At 36.2% G+C, this 16162-nt stretch overlaps 1 protein-coding gene across 3 annotated transcripts; it reads right to left on the bottom strand.

Moving 5' to 3' along the window:
- Nucleotides 1-3190: 3190 nt before the first annotated feature.
- LOC114649457 (uncharacterized) lies at nucleotides 3191-11020 on the bottom strand. Of its 3 annotated transcripts, XM_051924157.1 has the most exons (12): nucleotides 10889-11020; nucleotides 10697-10809; nucleotides 10423-10475; nucleotides 9876-10182; nucleotides 9251-9327; nucleotides 8961-9020; nucleotides 8397-8503; nucleotides 7716-7799; nucleotides 6913-7232; nucleotides 6364-6578; nucleotides 5285-5499; nucleotides 3191-4970 (listed from the first exon to the last, which is right to left on the bottom strand). In XM_051924157.1, the coding sequence occupies exons 4-11, from the start codon at nucleotides 10165-10167 to the stop codon at nucleotides 5494-5496; spliced, it is 1161 nt and encodes a 386-aa protein (XP_051780117.1). In that variant the 5' UTR covers nucleotides 10168-10182; nucleotides 10423-10475; nucleotides 10697-10809; nucleotides 10889-11020; the 3' UTR covers nucleotides 3191-4970; nucleotides 5285-5493. The 3 variants fall into 3 exon arrangements, with proteins under 3 accessions (XP_051780117.1, XP_051780116.1, XP_028654780.2); XM_051924156.1 differs by having other exon boundaries at nucleotides 10423-10809; XM_028798947.2 differs by lacking the exons at nucleotides 10423-10475; nucleotides 10697-10809.
- Between the last annotated feature and the right edge of the window lie 5142 nt (nucleotides 11021-16162).

Raw genomic sequence — 16162 nt, forward strand, 5'->3', positions numbered from 1 at the left:
ATTGCTACAGATACTATACTTTACTATACTGATACTATACATGCACACTGACTATCTATATTAACCAAATGAGCAGGATTGGTGTATGCAAGCCACCTTTATAGCATGCTGAGACAGCGTCAAGCTCGTTCAGACCTGCCCAGGATGTCAACTTCCACAGAACAGCTTCCAACCTGGCCTGATTCCATGCTTGGACATACCCAGGCTGCATAAACCATTGTTGATAAGTCACTTATGGGAGCGAAAATGTTTGGATACAAATATAAGAAAAAATCATGACAAAACTGAAATGGTACGTGATGGGTAAATTTTGATGTGATATTCGTGATCAGCACCCAAAAATCTATAAGAAACACCCAACAGTGTTCAATAAGCAAAAACTTTGTTGTGCAGTATTTATTTATTTGTTTTTACTCCTTGATTTGATGATGCAATGGCAACAATTTAAAATCATACCAAATAATAAACTTGGAAAGATGAGCTGTCATGGAAGCCATTTATTTCCTGTCTTTCACATACAGCTATGACATTTAATATGAATGGTCAATCACAGACAACTATACATCATTAGAATGAGCTGAAACTCAGCTAACCAATGGTAATGAGCCTTTCACTGTATATGGCTTGAATTTCCTATGTCATATGCTTTGAATCCAAACACAAAGATGCACAGATTTTGGTAACTTGTGTAAAGGAAGCATGGTGGACCCAGTAGACAAAGGTCTGGTGAGAACCACTGGCAACATCATATCTTTTGCTGGATTTTGGACTTCATAGAGTAGAAAGAAAGTAAAAAGATTCGGAACTCAACTGTGGAGACAAAGTTGAAAGTGAGCTGTTACAGTGGCACATACTCATGGGAAAGTTTCTTAGGACTGAAAGAACAGACAGTTTGATTGGCAGCAGTACTAGATGGAAAAGCTCTAAAACTTTTAGAGGACTTTTCCCATACAAATGAGTATGCAGTTGGCTACCACGGTGGCCCTGAAGGGCAAAACACAAACAAAAATAAAAACACCAACAAACATTCAGAAACTACAAATTTTTTTTAAAAAACACATACAAACAATTGAAAACACAAATTAAAATAATTGAAAATAGCAAATAAAAATTTGAAAACACAAATTAAAATAATTGAAATAGCAAATAAAAAATTGAAAACACAAATTAAAAAAAAGAGAAAACGCAAGTGAAAAAGTGAAAGTGCAAACAAAATATTGAACATGCAGTTAAAAAATTGAAAACACAAACTAAAAGAAAGTCAAAACGGAAATGACCTCGCAGAGGAGGGGCGGTGGGGTGTATGAAATTGGCGGAAAAGCCAAGGAAGCGTTGGTAAAGATATTGCGTGATCCTGACGAAGTTTAGTGCAACCTGTAAATCTTATGTTACTGGTATAAACAGATTAAGGTTGATTAAAGTAACACTTTCTAATTTCAGAAGGTCTACGGCTAATCTTTCCTTTCACAGATATACATCGCGTTTGCGTTGTGCGGTAGAGTGTCTTGTGGGCTCGCGGCGTGATTTAAGAAAAAAAATCTGTACGTTCGAACGGATTTCGAAATTGGGAGCGCTAGTTGTAAGTATAGTAAATCTCCGTCTTTATTTAAATCGGCCAGTATATGTTACGAGGAAAAGATGGATGCCTAGTATGATATTAAATCTCATCCTGGCATTCTGTCTCTTTTTAGTGCAGATATGTTTTGTCCGTTTTGCGGGACAGCCCTGGAAAGAAAGCCGTCATTTTGCCCGGAGTGTGGCAGGTCTTTGGAATGTCTATCTCACATAGAGGATGGCGAAACAACAGGTAAGGACGAAATCTTTTCAAGTCATTCATTCATTTACGTCATAAAAATGTGTTTATATGCGCATATTGTTTGAAGTTTAATATTTCATATATATGTATATAACAGGAATTATCAATGAACCAAGTGAAAACCACCCTATAGAGGGATACTTCAACAAAGGTTACCCGTATGAGGTGATTTTGGACTTTCTGAAAACACATCACGGAATAACCATGTGCCTCCGTACTTTAAAAAACCGTCTGAAGCATCTTCACTTATCAAAACGTAGTAATTACTCCTGCATGCATGTTTTGCGAGCTGCGATTCAGAGGGAGCTCAGAGGACCTGGTCGTTTATTTGGATACAGGACTATGTTTAATCTGTTAAAGCAAAAATATTTATTGCGTGTCAGAAGGCGGAGTGTAATGAAACTGATATCGGAGATGAATCCGGCTGGATCACTTTCCAGAAGAAGAAGAAGATTTTGCAGGAGGAGTTACCATTCTTTAGGACCAAATTATGTTTGGCATGTCGATGGTTATGACAAATTGAAACCGTACGGCTTTGCAATAAGTGGATGTATGGATGGCTTTTCCAGGAAGATTTTGTGGTTAACTTGTGGGCCAACGAACAATAATCCTGCTGTCATCGCTTCTCTTTATGTAAAATGCGTATCTGACTTGGGTATTGTACTGATGCGTTTAAGAACGGATTGTGGCACAGAGAATGGTATAATGGCCGCTATGCAGTGTACTTTAAGAGCTCAACATACTGATATTTTTTCTGGTGCTAGAAGTCACAATTATGGAACATCTGTTACAAATCAGAGGATCGAATCCTGGTGGGCACATTTTAGAAAACAAAGGTATTGTATAGATTAACAATTTTAAAATATGGTTACATTTTTGCAATTCCTTATTAGAATTGTGATTTTTTTTTTACATCTTTATTACATTGTCACAGTGTGGTTAAACACGTCTGTTTCTTTCTCATCCCTTTATATAAATTTCTTCAACATTCTTAAACCCACCTAATGCAATTGGGGTGGGGGTTGCAGTGCCTAATTTTCTGCAACTGTATACTTTTTTCAAGGAACTACACACAAAGTGAGAACATGCACACTGGTAGGAATCCAGCTGCTATTCAAACTTTGAATGCTGGAGTCAATGAGGGAATTGTGTCAACCCCTCCGCTGTCACATGCAACAAAATAATTAATCATATTTACATTCGGAACTTGTGTTCACTGCTGTCAAGACAGGCTACTGTCTGTATAAACCAGATTTCAAACTATTGTTTTGGAATAACAAAATTGACTAACGGTTTAAAAGAGAAACTATATTCTAAAAGAGGAGAAAAATACTTATTTTGTTAGGTATACAGTTTAAGTCACAAAAATAAATTAATTCTCATTTCATATATTTGATTCTTTCCATTAATTTTACAGATCACAATTTTGGTTGGAGCTTTTAGAAGACCTTAAAGAATATGGCCATTTTAATGGTAGTCATGAGCATAAATGTTTGCTGCGCTTTGCATTTCTTGCTGTTCTTCAGAAAGATTTGAATGAGGCGAAGATGCTCTGGAACCAACACAGAATGAGACCTTCAAGAATGTCATCCTGTCCATCAGGAATTCCAAATGAGTTATTCAGTTTACCACACCGGTAATACAATGTTAGATGTAACAAGTGATAGCTATGTTAGTTTGTAATACAAGTACAGTATATATTGACTGTTTTATAATATCCTTAGCTAAACCAGCCGTTTAGCTGTAAACTTTTTTTTTTTTTTTTTGCTCTTAGGTTTCAAGCAAGTGATTGTGGATATCTACTGAACCGGAATTGTCTTCAGGATCTATCACCTTACTGTGAAGAAACTTCAATGTGTGGAGATCTGGCCATCCAGGAATACTTAACATTAATAAAACAGCAAAATAATCTTCAGACACCACATACATGGGAATCAGCCTTTGACCTATACTTGAAGCTGAAAGAGAGAGCTGATTTGTAAAGATAACTTTATTTATTTATTTTTTAAACTGTCAAGTATTGAATGGTTTGTATAGTACATTACTCTGGCTCAAACAAATGAAATGTAATGCAGTTTGATAAAAGAGGATTGTGAAGAACTAGGGTCATACAACAATCATGTAAACATTTTGTAAATAATTTAACAAATAATTTCTTAACTGTAGACTCCAAAGTTACAGAATTATACATTACTTTCATCAATAAAGGATATCTCAATATTTTACATAAATCTTTTGACTTTAGAAGCATAACACATGCAGATTTTCTATAACGATGTCTAATGTCTGAAACATTGTTTTGTGATTTTAAAGAACACAGAATGTGAAACTGTTGGCCTTGGTTAAACTGAGGTTAACTACATCCATAACTAATTCACTGCATCCCAAATACAGTATTTATCCAAATATATAGGAACTTCATGTTTTTCAGAACTCTGAACATTTTAAAACTAACCAAAATCAATTAAAGCTTGTCAGCCTGTCTTTACATTTCACATATTGAAAGGACTGGATCATAAGTTGAGGGAGTTGTAGAAAATTAAGGCTGATATCGTACAAGGGCAGATACATGAAATGCTGTAACAGAGAAGGGGAGCTTATCGTGACAGGGATTCTATTTTTAATTCAGAGGTATAGTGAACAATCCTTGGCACTTGCTGTCTTGCCCTTTTTTTCTAGTTCTCTTAGACAGGATTGCTTGTTTCATCTCAGGTGGTTCTTTATTGTCTTTTTTGTGGGTGATTTCTCACCTCTAATTCTCTTTGGGCAAAAAGTATGTAGCATACATACCCACTCTGATGATGGAAGCTCCCAACTCTTTGTTAAAGCTTTTCAGGCTCTGTCTCTGACTGCACATTACAGTAGATTACTGTGAAATGTGTATATACTATAAGTGACTCAGGTTAATACTGGCCAAAACCTGGTGAATTTAAAATTCCAAAACTAACATAAAATCTAAAATTATCATAGGTTTTATGGATTGGCAGAGTTAAGATGTTGCCACAAGTGTTGGCTACTGGCAGTAGTGACCCATCATGGTGAAAGCAAATTGTTGGTCTTGGCTGCAGTCCTAATGGTGGTATAGCACGAAGGCCAGTTGCAAACATTAAAATGTCTTCTAATGAAGGATCACAAGTTGAAGTTTTATCAGAGGCTGTAGGGAGAAGAAAAAAGTAAAGTACTTTATAGACATTGTTTTTGGGCCTCTGTGCCTTTTTAAATATACTTTAAAACATTTACAAAATAGAACTTTTCCCAAAATGTTTTAAATACTCCCTTATTTAGATAAAGCATCTCAACATTTACAAACATGTTATGGCAACTGTGAGTATAATACACTAATATTTCATTCTTCTTTAAGCAGGAGAAACATATCTTTTACCACCTTCTGCAGATTTCTTGCTAAATATCAACACAGGCAAATGCACTGATAACATTGGTTAAAAATATTATTTTACTTTTTCTAACCTTCAATATCCAAGAGGTAGTCTGCCCAATAGGCAGCAGTTCTTCCTTCCTCATGTCTCCAGCTGCTGCCTGCCTCACTGAAATTTATCTTAAAAATATCTTCAATGGCTTCTGCATTGATCTTGCTTTGAGAAAAGCACATAAAGTTTACAAATACACCTGGGTACTGCTTCATTTTTTCAAGTAGATTGAGAGTGGATAATCCATCTTTAAATCTGTGATGAAGCAAAAGACAAAAAGGTCAGGACACAAATGGGCACTTTAAATAATGTTTAAAAGACACAGCAAAAGGACCAACTATTCTAAGTTGCACAAAATGTAGATTACCTTCCAATACATTGACTGTTTCTTGTAAAAAAGTACCATTCCAGATAATCCTGAACAAGTTTCTCTCTTTCATCAACTTCTTTAACATGGTTAAAGCATCCTGCTATCAGAAGCATTGTACCATTTTCTTCTATAGTATCTCTCAGGATGTTTAGACTTGATGCCATTTTTATCTGGATTTAATATACAACAGGGTTATCAGATGTTCACAGACATGCACTTGCAATATTAAACACCAATATTATAAAAACATATAACAAATGTAAGGAAACAGTATATTAAATGCTTTTTTAAATAACTGAACCATACATTTTGGGGGGTGGGGGGGTAACAAACTTCAGACTGTTCTCTACAAAAATGTAACCTGCCACTGTGATGCCATATTTAAAAAGGTACCTCTTTGCTGTATAAAACAGGGAGTTACAGTATTCCAGTCTAGTCAATGTCTGTGGATTTTGGTCGTTTTCATCAGTGCTGGGGGAAGGGGCATCTGGCACTTCAAATTCCTCTATCACATGCAGGTATTGTTATTTGTTACCCCATAATAAACAAGGGTAGGTGTGTGCTCTCTATAACTGACTGGTATCTAATGCTTCCACCTTTCATTTTGAATTGGACAATGTGGGTTCACAGAATAAAATGACAGAAAACACCATATTGAGGAAAAAAAACCACAGACCTATGTAAGAGATGAACATTCATAAGGTGGAGATCTTTTCAAACACCACAAAATATTTTAATATTAGTCATACCTTTTGGAGCATCTTGTAAATATCAGGATCGGATATATCTTCAATTGATGGAGAAATCTCACCAGTTCCCACAATGTAATTCACAAGGTTACGAGATAAAAACTGTGGGCCAGGACCACCATGGATAAGCGATACAGCAATCATTCTTCCAATGGTAAAGTACTCATCATTGGCAAGGGCTTTAGAAAAAAGGAGCTGTAAATCAGTATGTTCTGCTAAAAGGAATATACAAGTTACACACAGACATACAAAACAGTAAAGTAAAACAAATGTCACTGATATTCAGTAGGTTAAAACATAAGATAATGAAATTCCATATTGCTAATATATAAATATGTCTCAGAAACCAGTTTAATTTCTATAAGATACAAATTAGATAAAGTGTTAAACCCTGTCTAAAAAACAAAACATAAGTACAAGGAAAAGGTCTGGAAACGTCACACTTTTTATTTATGTAGGTTCTAGTTTTCTTAATGTCTTGCTTATGCAAATTTGGGCAAAGCCAAAAAAAACACTGTTCATGTTAAAACTGCACTCTTGTATACTTACCTGCTTTATCACACCTTAAATATTTTTCATTTTCTTTGCCTTCAAAAATTCTTCGATACTGTAAATCCTGAATTAAGAGCTGAAGAAACTCTCTTTTTGGTCCACCAGCATCAATTGCATGTTCAGTATTGCCAGAATCATCAGTAAATTTTACCAACATAGTATAAGTGGGATTATAAGTGCTTCGTCTAAACCCACGGAGAGCTCCATCCCAGATATCTCCACGATTTATATTAAATCTTGACACCTTGTTAGACTGAATCTGTTTGGCAAGTTCAGCCAAGATTTCTTCCACTGGAATATTGTGCTCTGTTAACCTACTGAATGACAGATATAGAAGAATAAACAATTAACTAAAATAGCACACACACATTTAGATTAGATATACTTTATTAATCCCCAAGAGAAAATATGAATGCATATCATGACAAAACATTAAACAAAGTATAAAATGCAGAGACGTTGACTCAAAGTACAATATAAGACAATACAGTAAAACCATATCATAAATATTATGATAAAAATAACCAGTAAATTGAAGTTTGTTCAAATTTACTATGGCTTTTGTCAGGAGTGAAGGAAGGGACACATTGGCAACTTCCTCCCAACATTATCAATCCTACTTCATGCAGTTCAGTTCTGTGGGGTTATCCCTCATTAAACTCCTCAGTTAGCCTCACATGTGCATCATCAGGAAGAGACTGAAACAATGTCTGTGGTAACAGGCTGCAAGTCATTTGTGGTATTTTAAATATAAATTTGTAATAAATATTAAGTATTTCCTAACCCACTTTAAACCTTACCATTCCACAATTTCCACAGACTCCTGTTCTGTTGTGCTATCTTCATCTTCAATAAGGATTGGTGCATACACCTCAGTATAATTTCTAAATAAAAGAAATACATGTATTTAGAATCTCATGGCTTTGTTAAAATAATTTAAACATTTCTCTATATCGGGAAGTAAAACAAATTATACATTGGAATCTTAAATTCTATATTATACTAATTACCCAAAAAAGCTGCCTGGTTAAAAAAAATCCAACAGTTACATTAAAGATATAAAAATAAAACTGCAAAAGAAAATAAACAACAGATCCCCTAGACCCTGGTCATTTGCATAAAACATAATAATTAGAAAGTACTTAACTTTAACACATTAAAACAACAATTTAACAACCTTTTTATTAATACATTTCATTCTTACACAGTATGTAGAAATCATACCAGTTCATCTAAGATAAAATCATAAGTTACTTGTCATTTGTTGCCTTGTTTGGAGAAAAACTTCACAGTTAAGTTTAACTATTCTTTCAATACACATATTGTTCACTACAGTTCTGAGTCCTGTAAACCTTAACCAACTAATTTGATTAATCACCATTAATGTCCTTATGCAAAAATGCATGTCTGTACCCTTTTAATTTACAAATTAACTGCTATATACTGTATGGAGGAAAACCTCTAATTCTGCATGACAGTACCTGTACCAGTGACCCCTTTCAATACTGGAAGCACCTTCACTTGCATCCTTTGCTGCTGCTGCTCCGTCATCAAACTTCGTTTGTTTTTCAGATGAATCTATCTGGTTCTAAATAAAGGGAGGCAATACTGAGTTAACAAGGATTTCAACTGTTTAAAGATAGAATACAGCTATTATGAAATTTAACTAATTTTTAGCTAAAAATAAATTCAGCAAACATATATGTTGCTACATTTATATACATTGTATATATTTGGTGTCAAAACCAATGAAATTTTTACATAAAACTGACTATATCACCTGAAATTTCTTGTCACTTCTGCCTTAAAATTAAATGTCTGGAGCACAGACAAATTAAGGCAATATGTTAAACTGAATTATATAAAGTTAATAATATCCATCCATCCATCCATCCATTTTCCAACCCGCTGAATCCGAACACAGGGTCACGGGGGTCTGCTGGAGCCAATCCCAGCCAACACAGGGCACAAGGCAGGAAACAATCCCAGGCAGGGTGCCAACCCACCACAGAAAGTTAATAATATTAATAATAATAATAATTTACCTGTGAATTCACATGGCTGGCTTTAATGGCTGTAGTGTTTGGTGAGCTCTGAAACCACGGCTTGGAAAAGAGAGAGAAAAAAAACACTCACGTATTGTTTGGATCATAACTAAAGTAAAAAAGATGCACATAGGTTAAATGATTTTACAGACATCACTCATGTAACTAGTAGTAAACAACTGACAGGTTTAAAAACACACATATACAAATAAGGAGACATATTAATGTTATTTCAACAATCAATCTCTATCACGTCTTTTAAAAATATGACTGAGTTAACCATTAAATACCAGTGTGTCATTCAATGAATCTTCTTCAGAATGTTTTGGCTGAACTACAACTTCATTATCACTATCTTCAGTCTTATCTACAAAAAAAAGAAATCCTTTGTGAACATAATATGGACATTACTACTTCAGCAAATTATGTCACCATCACAATGAATAAGTTATATGTACATTCTTAACAGGATGGTACTGTAAATTCTTTATTTTTCAGTAGATCACACTGCACAACTTTGGACTTGAGTACAAATAAAACTAGTTATTTTTTCCCAACTGCATTTACATTCAAGTTTATTCTCTGGTACAAAAGTAAAATTTTAATGCATTTTTACATAAAGCAATTAGCGATGAATACAGAATTAACAGTAGTAGGCCATAGTATTCAGTCTTTTGATCATCATATCCAATGCAATGCCATCAGGGTTTTTTTTTTTTTTTTTTTTGAGTTAAAGGAATGAATTATTGCATTTTAATAAAAAAACATCAAAGTGCATTTCATATGGAGACAGTCAAATAAAGTAAGAAGCTCAAAATGTTTGTTATAATGAAAACTAACAAATACAGGAATGATCCTGCAATCTGAATAAAACAAAAGCCAAAAAATATAACTGCTTATTTCTTTCTTACTTACCAAGTTCACTGTATTCTTTCTCAGTGCAGATGAAAAAGCTAAGTCTATTAAATGGTTTTCCAATTGCATCCTTAAAATCTTGTAACATAAATGGTTTTTCAGTCCCAGGTACTTTATCCACAATTGACCCATTATAATGTAAAAGTTGGTATGGCTCATCAGAAATATTAAAAAATGTTCTCAATTTTCTTTCAGCTGCCTGTAAAAGTTGTCTTTTGGAGTACAATGGCGAAACATGCAGTGGCAACTGTTTTCCTCTCTCCTTTTTCAGTACGCCACTACGTGTAGTCATTATTCCAACATTAACCTAAAATTGCATAAGCGACTTTAAATAACTAAAAAGTAACAACTGTAAATTACAACACAGTGACAATAAATGACAATATTGAAATAAAATTAATCATGCTTTTCAGATACTGCCATGTTATTAAGAGCACTAAATGTGTTTCTATAATTATAAATCATGTGTTGATAACTTGTTTTAAAATGTTTAGACCTTTTAATTATACAGTTTGTACATAAATGTGAGAAAATAAATGAGTGCGACCTAGGGGAACGTCATTCACTTGATGCTTATGAGAAAAACTCTCCTTGCTGTATCTGCAGCAAGTTTTACGAAAACGTGACAGAATTTTAAAAAAATGAACTGTATATACATTTTACTAAAATTATTTTGCTTAAATAACAAATTATTACAGAACTCTAACGATTATGTTTTAGTGTAAGATAAAAAAAAAATCATTATTAAACCACTACCAATTAGGTCCTGATTTTGACATTTTCTTCAAACTACACACAAACATATTATATCTAAAACATACCTGCACAGACCTTTCCACATGCTTTTTCGTATTTTTCGACCATTTACATCTCTCTTTTTGTTTTTGGTCTCTGAATGAAAGAAATTCCGATAGAGTGCTAGAACTTCTTTCACCTTAAGAAAGGAACGACATGGAATAAAGTTTAACGGCGTCTTTATTGTAAAACCGACACGTAGGACATTAGCTACGAACCTAAGCTGCATGTAGCCGCTGCTTCATCTTTTCTTCTGGAATCACAATGGCCCGAGTTTTCATGTGGCAAAAACCCCAAAGACCTGCCACACTCCGGGCAAAATGATGGCTTTCTTTCCAAGGCTGTCCCGCAAAACATATCTGCACTAAAAAGAGACAGAATGCCAGGATGAGATTTAATATCATACTAGGCATCCATCTTCTCCTCGTAACATATACAGTAATCCCTCCTCCATCGCGGGGGTTGCGTTCCAGAGCCACCCGCGAAATAGGAAAATCCGCGAAGTAGAAACCATATGTTTATATGGTTATTTTTAGAATGTCATGCTTGGGTCACAGATTTGCGCAGAAACACAGGAGGTTGTAGAGAGACAGGAACGTTATTCAAACACTGCAAACAAACATTTGTCTCTTTTTCAAAAGTTTAAACTGTGCTCCATGACAAGACAGAGATGACAGTTCTGTCTCACAATTAAAAGAATGCAAACATATCTTCCTTTTCAAAGGAGTGCAAAGCAAGCAGTCAAAAAAAAAATCAATACGGCTTTTTGGCTTTTAAGTATGCGAAGCACCGCCGGTACAAAGCTGTTGAAGGCGGCAGCTCACACCCCCTCTGTCAGGAGCAGGAAGAGAGAGAGATAGCGAGAGACAGATAAAAAAAAATCAATACGTGCCCTTTGAGCTTTTAAGTATGCGAAGCTCCGTGCAGCCTGTCCTTCAGGAAGCAGCTGCACACAGCCCCCCTGCTCACACCCCCCTACGTCAGCGCAAGAGAGAGAGAGAAAGAGAGAAAGTAAGCTGGATAGTTTCTCAGCCATCTGCCAATAGCGTCCCTTGTATGAAATCAACTGGGCAAACCAACTGAGGAAGCATGTACCAGAAATTAAAAGACCTATTGTCCGCAGAAACCCGCGAAGCAGCGAAAAATCCGCGATATATATTTAAATATGCTTACATATAAAATCCGCGATGGAGTGAAGCCGCGAAAGGCGAAGCGCGATATAGCGAGGGATCACTGTACTGGCCGATTTAAATAAAGACGGAGATTTACTATACTTACAACTAGCGCTCCCAATTTCGAAATCCGTTCGAACGTACAGATTTTTTTTCTTAAATCACGCCGCGAGCCCACAAGACACTCTACCGCACAACGCAAACGCGATGTATATCTGTGAAAGGAAAGATTAGCCGTAGACCTTCTGAAATTAGAAAGTGTTACTTTAATCAACCTTAATCTGTTTATACCAGTAACATAAGATTTACAGGTTGCACTAAACTTCGTCAGGATCACGTAATATCTTTACCAATGCTTCCTTGGCTTTTCCGCCAATTTCACACACCCCACCGCCCCTCCTCTGCGAGGTCATTTCCGTTTTGACTTTCTTTTAGTTTGTGTTTTCAATTTTTTAACTGCATGTTCAATATTTTGTTTGCACTTTCACTTTTTCACTTGCGTTTTCTCTTTTTTTTAATTTGTGTTTTCAATTTTTTATTTGCTATTTCAATTATTTTAATGTGTTTTCAAATTTTTATTTGCTATTTTCAATTATTTTAATTTGTGTTTTCAATTGTTTGTATGTGTTTTTTTTATTTTTTGTAGTTTCTGTATGTTTGTTGGTGTTTTTATTTTTGTTTGTGTTTTGCCCTTCAGGGCCACCGTAGTCCACCCATGTGGAAATGCCACTAGGCTTATAACAGCAGGTACACTCCTGGGTGCAAATGCCTAGTGAAATACTGGATAACTTTTCAGCAGAGATTCAGTCCCTCGTAAGGTGGGCTTACTCTCCTTTTTCCTCAACCTCAAAATATAATTGGGCATAATATGCATTCTTGCACAGCTTAACACCCAGCCTTTTAGCATGCACAAAGAATTATTGTACTGTGAACTCATACTGAGAAAGGAACTTGTACAAGGGGATTTGGCAGCAATGAGGACTGACGTATTAACTGCGTTTGAGCAAGCCTGACAGGCCCACACAGTTGGAGAAGAAGATTGTCCTCTGGTCCCCCATGCAAAGATACAGTGCTGTCTTCTACAGTTGTATCACAGATGCAACTGATCCTACCATGTAATTAAAAGAAGTAGACACCTTAACAGACCCAAGCCAGTGGGAGACTACAGTGGTCCAGTGTGAAAGGGACAGCACTTCTCCATAAAGCAGTTCTGAGGGTACAATAATGTGCAACAAAGTGCAGGCTGGTGGCTATGGATCAGCAAAGCAATGGAGACTATTGCCACTTGCCTGTCTCTATCAATGGCCAAATGGTAAATGTGTTAGTGGAAACAGGAGCCTTGGCTACAGTAGTGCAGCCCAAAGTACTATCAGCTAGCATGAGTCTGTACTCCACCCAAGCCTGCATCATTGTATCTACCAGTGAAACTGTAGCAATGAAAGAAGCAACAAGAATCCAGTTCTGTGTCGGGGAGCAGTGATTTATTCTGCACACTTGATGGTGGTTATAAAAGCCTATTGCATTTTAAGGCTGGGCTATTTAAAAAGAAACTGGGGTGCAGCTGAACTTTAACAAAGGAGTTCAGACTTTCTAAGATGGAACAGTTTATCCAGTACTCAAATACACAGAACATGGACTGTTGCTGCTTCAACCAGCAACTCAGATAAAGCTGACTGCACCACACCCCAAACGTTTTATTACCCCTGTCATGGAACAGGATACTTCAGTCACTATGGGTAGTGAACCTTGGAGACCCAATGCCCTCACCATGGCAGGTAACTGAAGGAACTGTAATAAGAATTCTATAATCTGCTTTCCACCTTTCCCGAGGTTTTGGGGTGAACCCATCTGGTCAAACATGTGATCAACCTAGGAGACACTCTTCCTGTTCAACTGCATTCTCAACAATGAGTTTGACCACAACAACAGATATTTTCAGAACTTTGAAAAAAAAGGAGGCCCCCTGTGTCAGCTGCCTACCTGCACATCTGATCCTGAGTCAAGAGCTGTGAACTCCAGTAGATCTGATATTCTGGTGTTTTTCCTGAACAAAAAACAGAGAATGTGCTTGACAACTGCAGGACAGAATTTAATTTTCCTAGGACACAGTTACAGGAGGCCGGGCATGGGCAGAAAAGACATCACTTGTAGAGGCATTTCTTCTCAAATGATGATCATGTTTAAGTGTACATCCCACAGAAGGTCCAACTGCATATCCACCTTTCAGTACCTTAAGATATCTCATGCCCACCCAGCAATCTCATAATCACCGAAGAGCAATGAGCAAAAAAGACATCATACCTACCAAAATCCAGACAGCTCTCAAAGCAGTATATGTTGGAATACTCTTAAAAGCCATAATTTATGATTTGGTTTTGAGTGCATTTGTTATTTAAATTTATTTTCATCTTAAAAAAAAACCTTAGGGTCTTTATTATTTTTTCTAATGTTTAAAAGTATAAAGCACTAACATTTCATATTATTTTTAGCTTTGGCTTTATTTTGAATTCTTCTGTGATGTCATCTTGTTTTTTAGTGTATACTACATTTTTGGGTAATGGTTGCTATGATGTGGTGACCAATATCTTGAGACAAGGCCTCGGAAGCCAAACAGAACATTATGGATGTGACAGTATGAACGTTGACATTGCAATTAGCATATCTTCCAAGAGTGTGAATACTTACCCAAATACTTCTAGTGTTGGATTATCAAAATTCTTTTGGGTTTTGACTTCTGGCTAAGGCTATTTTTGACTTGATTTTAAGGTTACGCATTGGGCTTGTTTGAATGACTGCTTGACTTCAATGTTTTGACACTCTTATTTATTTTCAGTACAATTAACCTCCTGGTCCTAACTCTAGGTTTATGTGTTCCCTTTTTCTATCTGGTGGTGGCATACCACAAGGCTCAGATTTGTGCAGAACTGGCAGACAAACCTCAGCAGAGTATACTGATAAAGAGGCATCTCCCCATTCTTTTGGCCTTGCTTGAACAACCACTTTTGTCATCGGCTGTCTGTGTCCCCTGAGCAAAAAGAAGTTAGGTGATAACAACAATCATGGAAAGATCTCACTAAAAATGTTCCCTATGAGAAATTATTCTGCATGTGCAAAAATATTTTGCATTAAAGATAATTTATGTAATCTGACTATTTATGAGCAACAAGTTTCAATTTGCATTTTGAAATTTCTTCCATGTAAAGTGTGAGTATGTGGCATAAGTATAAGTAATATTTTTATAATCTGTTACTAAAGCTCGCCTACTCTGTTTCTCTTCTCGGCACTGACATGTGGCACATGGTACCTCTGCTCTACTGCCAAGTTGTTTGCCTGTGTATGGAAAAGTCATCTCTGATAAAGGAGCACTTTAATTATCGGGCTGAAGGGTCCTTTCATCAGATTGGCCAGCTCAGCACTTACAGTACTCAGCTGTGGAATGGCCAGTAGTGGGGAAGACAGCTTGTTGGCCAAGGTCTCCAGGACTTTAAACAAATCTGTATCCTCATATACTCTACAATAGTTCTATATTTAGTTTATGATATAATCCATTCTTGCATTTTGCTCTGTAGTATGTACTATTACCATTGAACTATTGTATTTTATTCCTGAGGTGGCAATGATAGATTGGCCAACAAGATCTGCGAAGAGGATGTGTTTTGTTTTGTGCATTGCATTTTCCCCATTTCTGGACATGCATTGCATGCCCAACCTATCTGGAAAGGGATCTCTGTCTCTGAATTAACTTTCCCAATTTTTCCTACATCTTTTTTTACCTGCAAGGGTATTTTTGTGAGTTTTTTCTTGTCTTCTTAGAGAGTCAAGGCTGGGTGCTGTCAAAAAGGGCCTTCTTAAAGCCCATTGTGACACTCATTGTGTGATTTTATGGTATACAGTACAAGAAATAGTTATTGTTGTTGTATCTTGCCAGATTGCTGGCATCAATGATGGTCTAAAAGGATGTGCTAATTGGAAACTGTGGCCATTGCTTAATGGCTACAAAATCTATTGCAAGAGCAGACTAGAGTAGAACTGTTGCTCCAGACATAATTAACTCATAGCAGTTGTCTCTGTTCTATGGAGCTTTTGGTCTCTTCATGGGCACCAGTTTACAATGGGGACAGAAAATGACACGTTCACCTAGCTTTTAAAAACCCTGAGGGGGTAAAAGCACTGCAGTGGAATTTTACCATCCAGCACAGATGCCATTCAAATGCTTATTCTTCTTCTGAAGGCTTATTTCATTGAGGAATACAGTCATTGTGTCGGAGCCAATCAACACCAGGCCAACAGTCACTGAATGTCTTGCAGTTAAAAAACTCA

Source organism: Erpetoichthys calabaricus, chromosome 3, assembly GCF_900747795.2.
Source record: "Erpetoichthys calabaricus chromosome 3, fErpCal1.3, whole genome shotgun sequence".
Taxonomy (NCBI): Eukaryota; Metazoa; Chordata; class Cladistia; order Polypteriformes; family Polypteridae; genus Erpetoichthys; species Erpetoichthys calabaricus.

What these genes read in the sequence shown, in the direction of transcription:
- LOC114649457 (XM_028798947.2), bottom strand. Translation starts at nt 10,167, where the DNA reads ATGACTACACGTAGTGGCGTACTGAAAAAGGAGAGAGGAAAACAGTTG. An exon ending in ATTCATTGAATGACACACTG is followed by an intron (nt 9,021 to 9,250) that starts GTATTTAATGGT and finishes CTCTTTTCCAAG; the next exon opens with CCGTGGTTTCAGAGCTCACC. An exon ending in TCTGTGGAAATTGTGGAATG is followed by an intron (nt 7,233 to 7,715) that starts GTAAGGTTTAAA and finishes TCTGTCATTCAG; the next exon opens with TAGGTTAACAGAGCACAATA.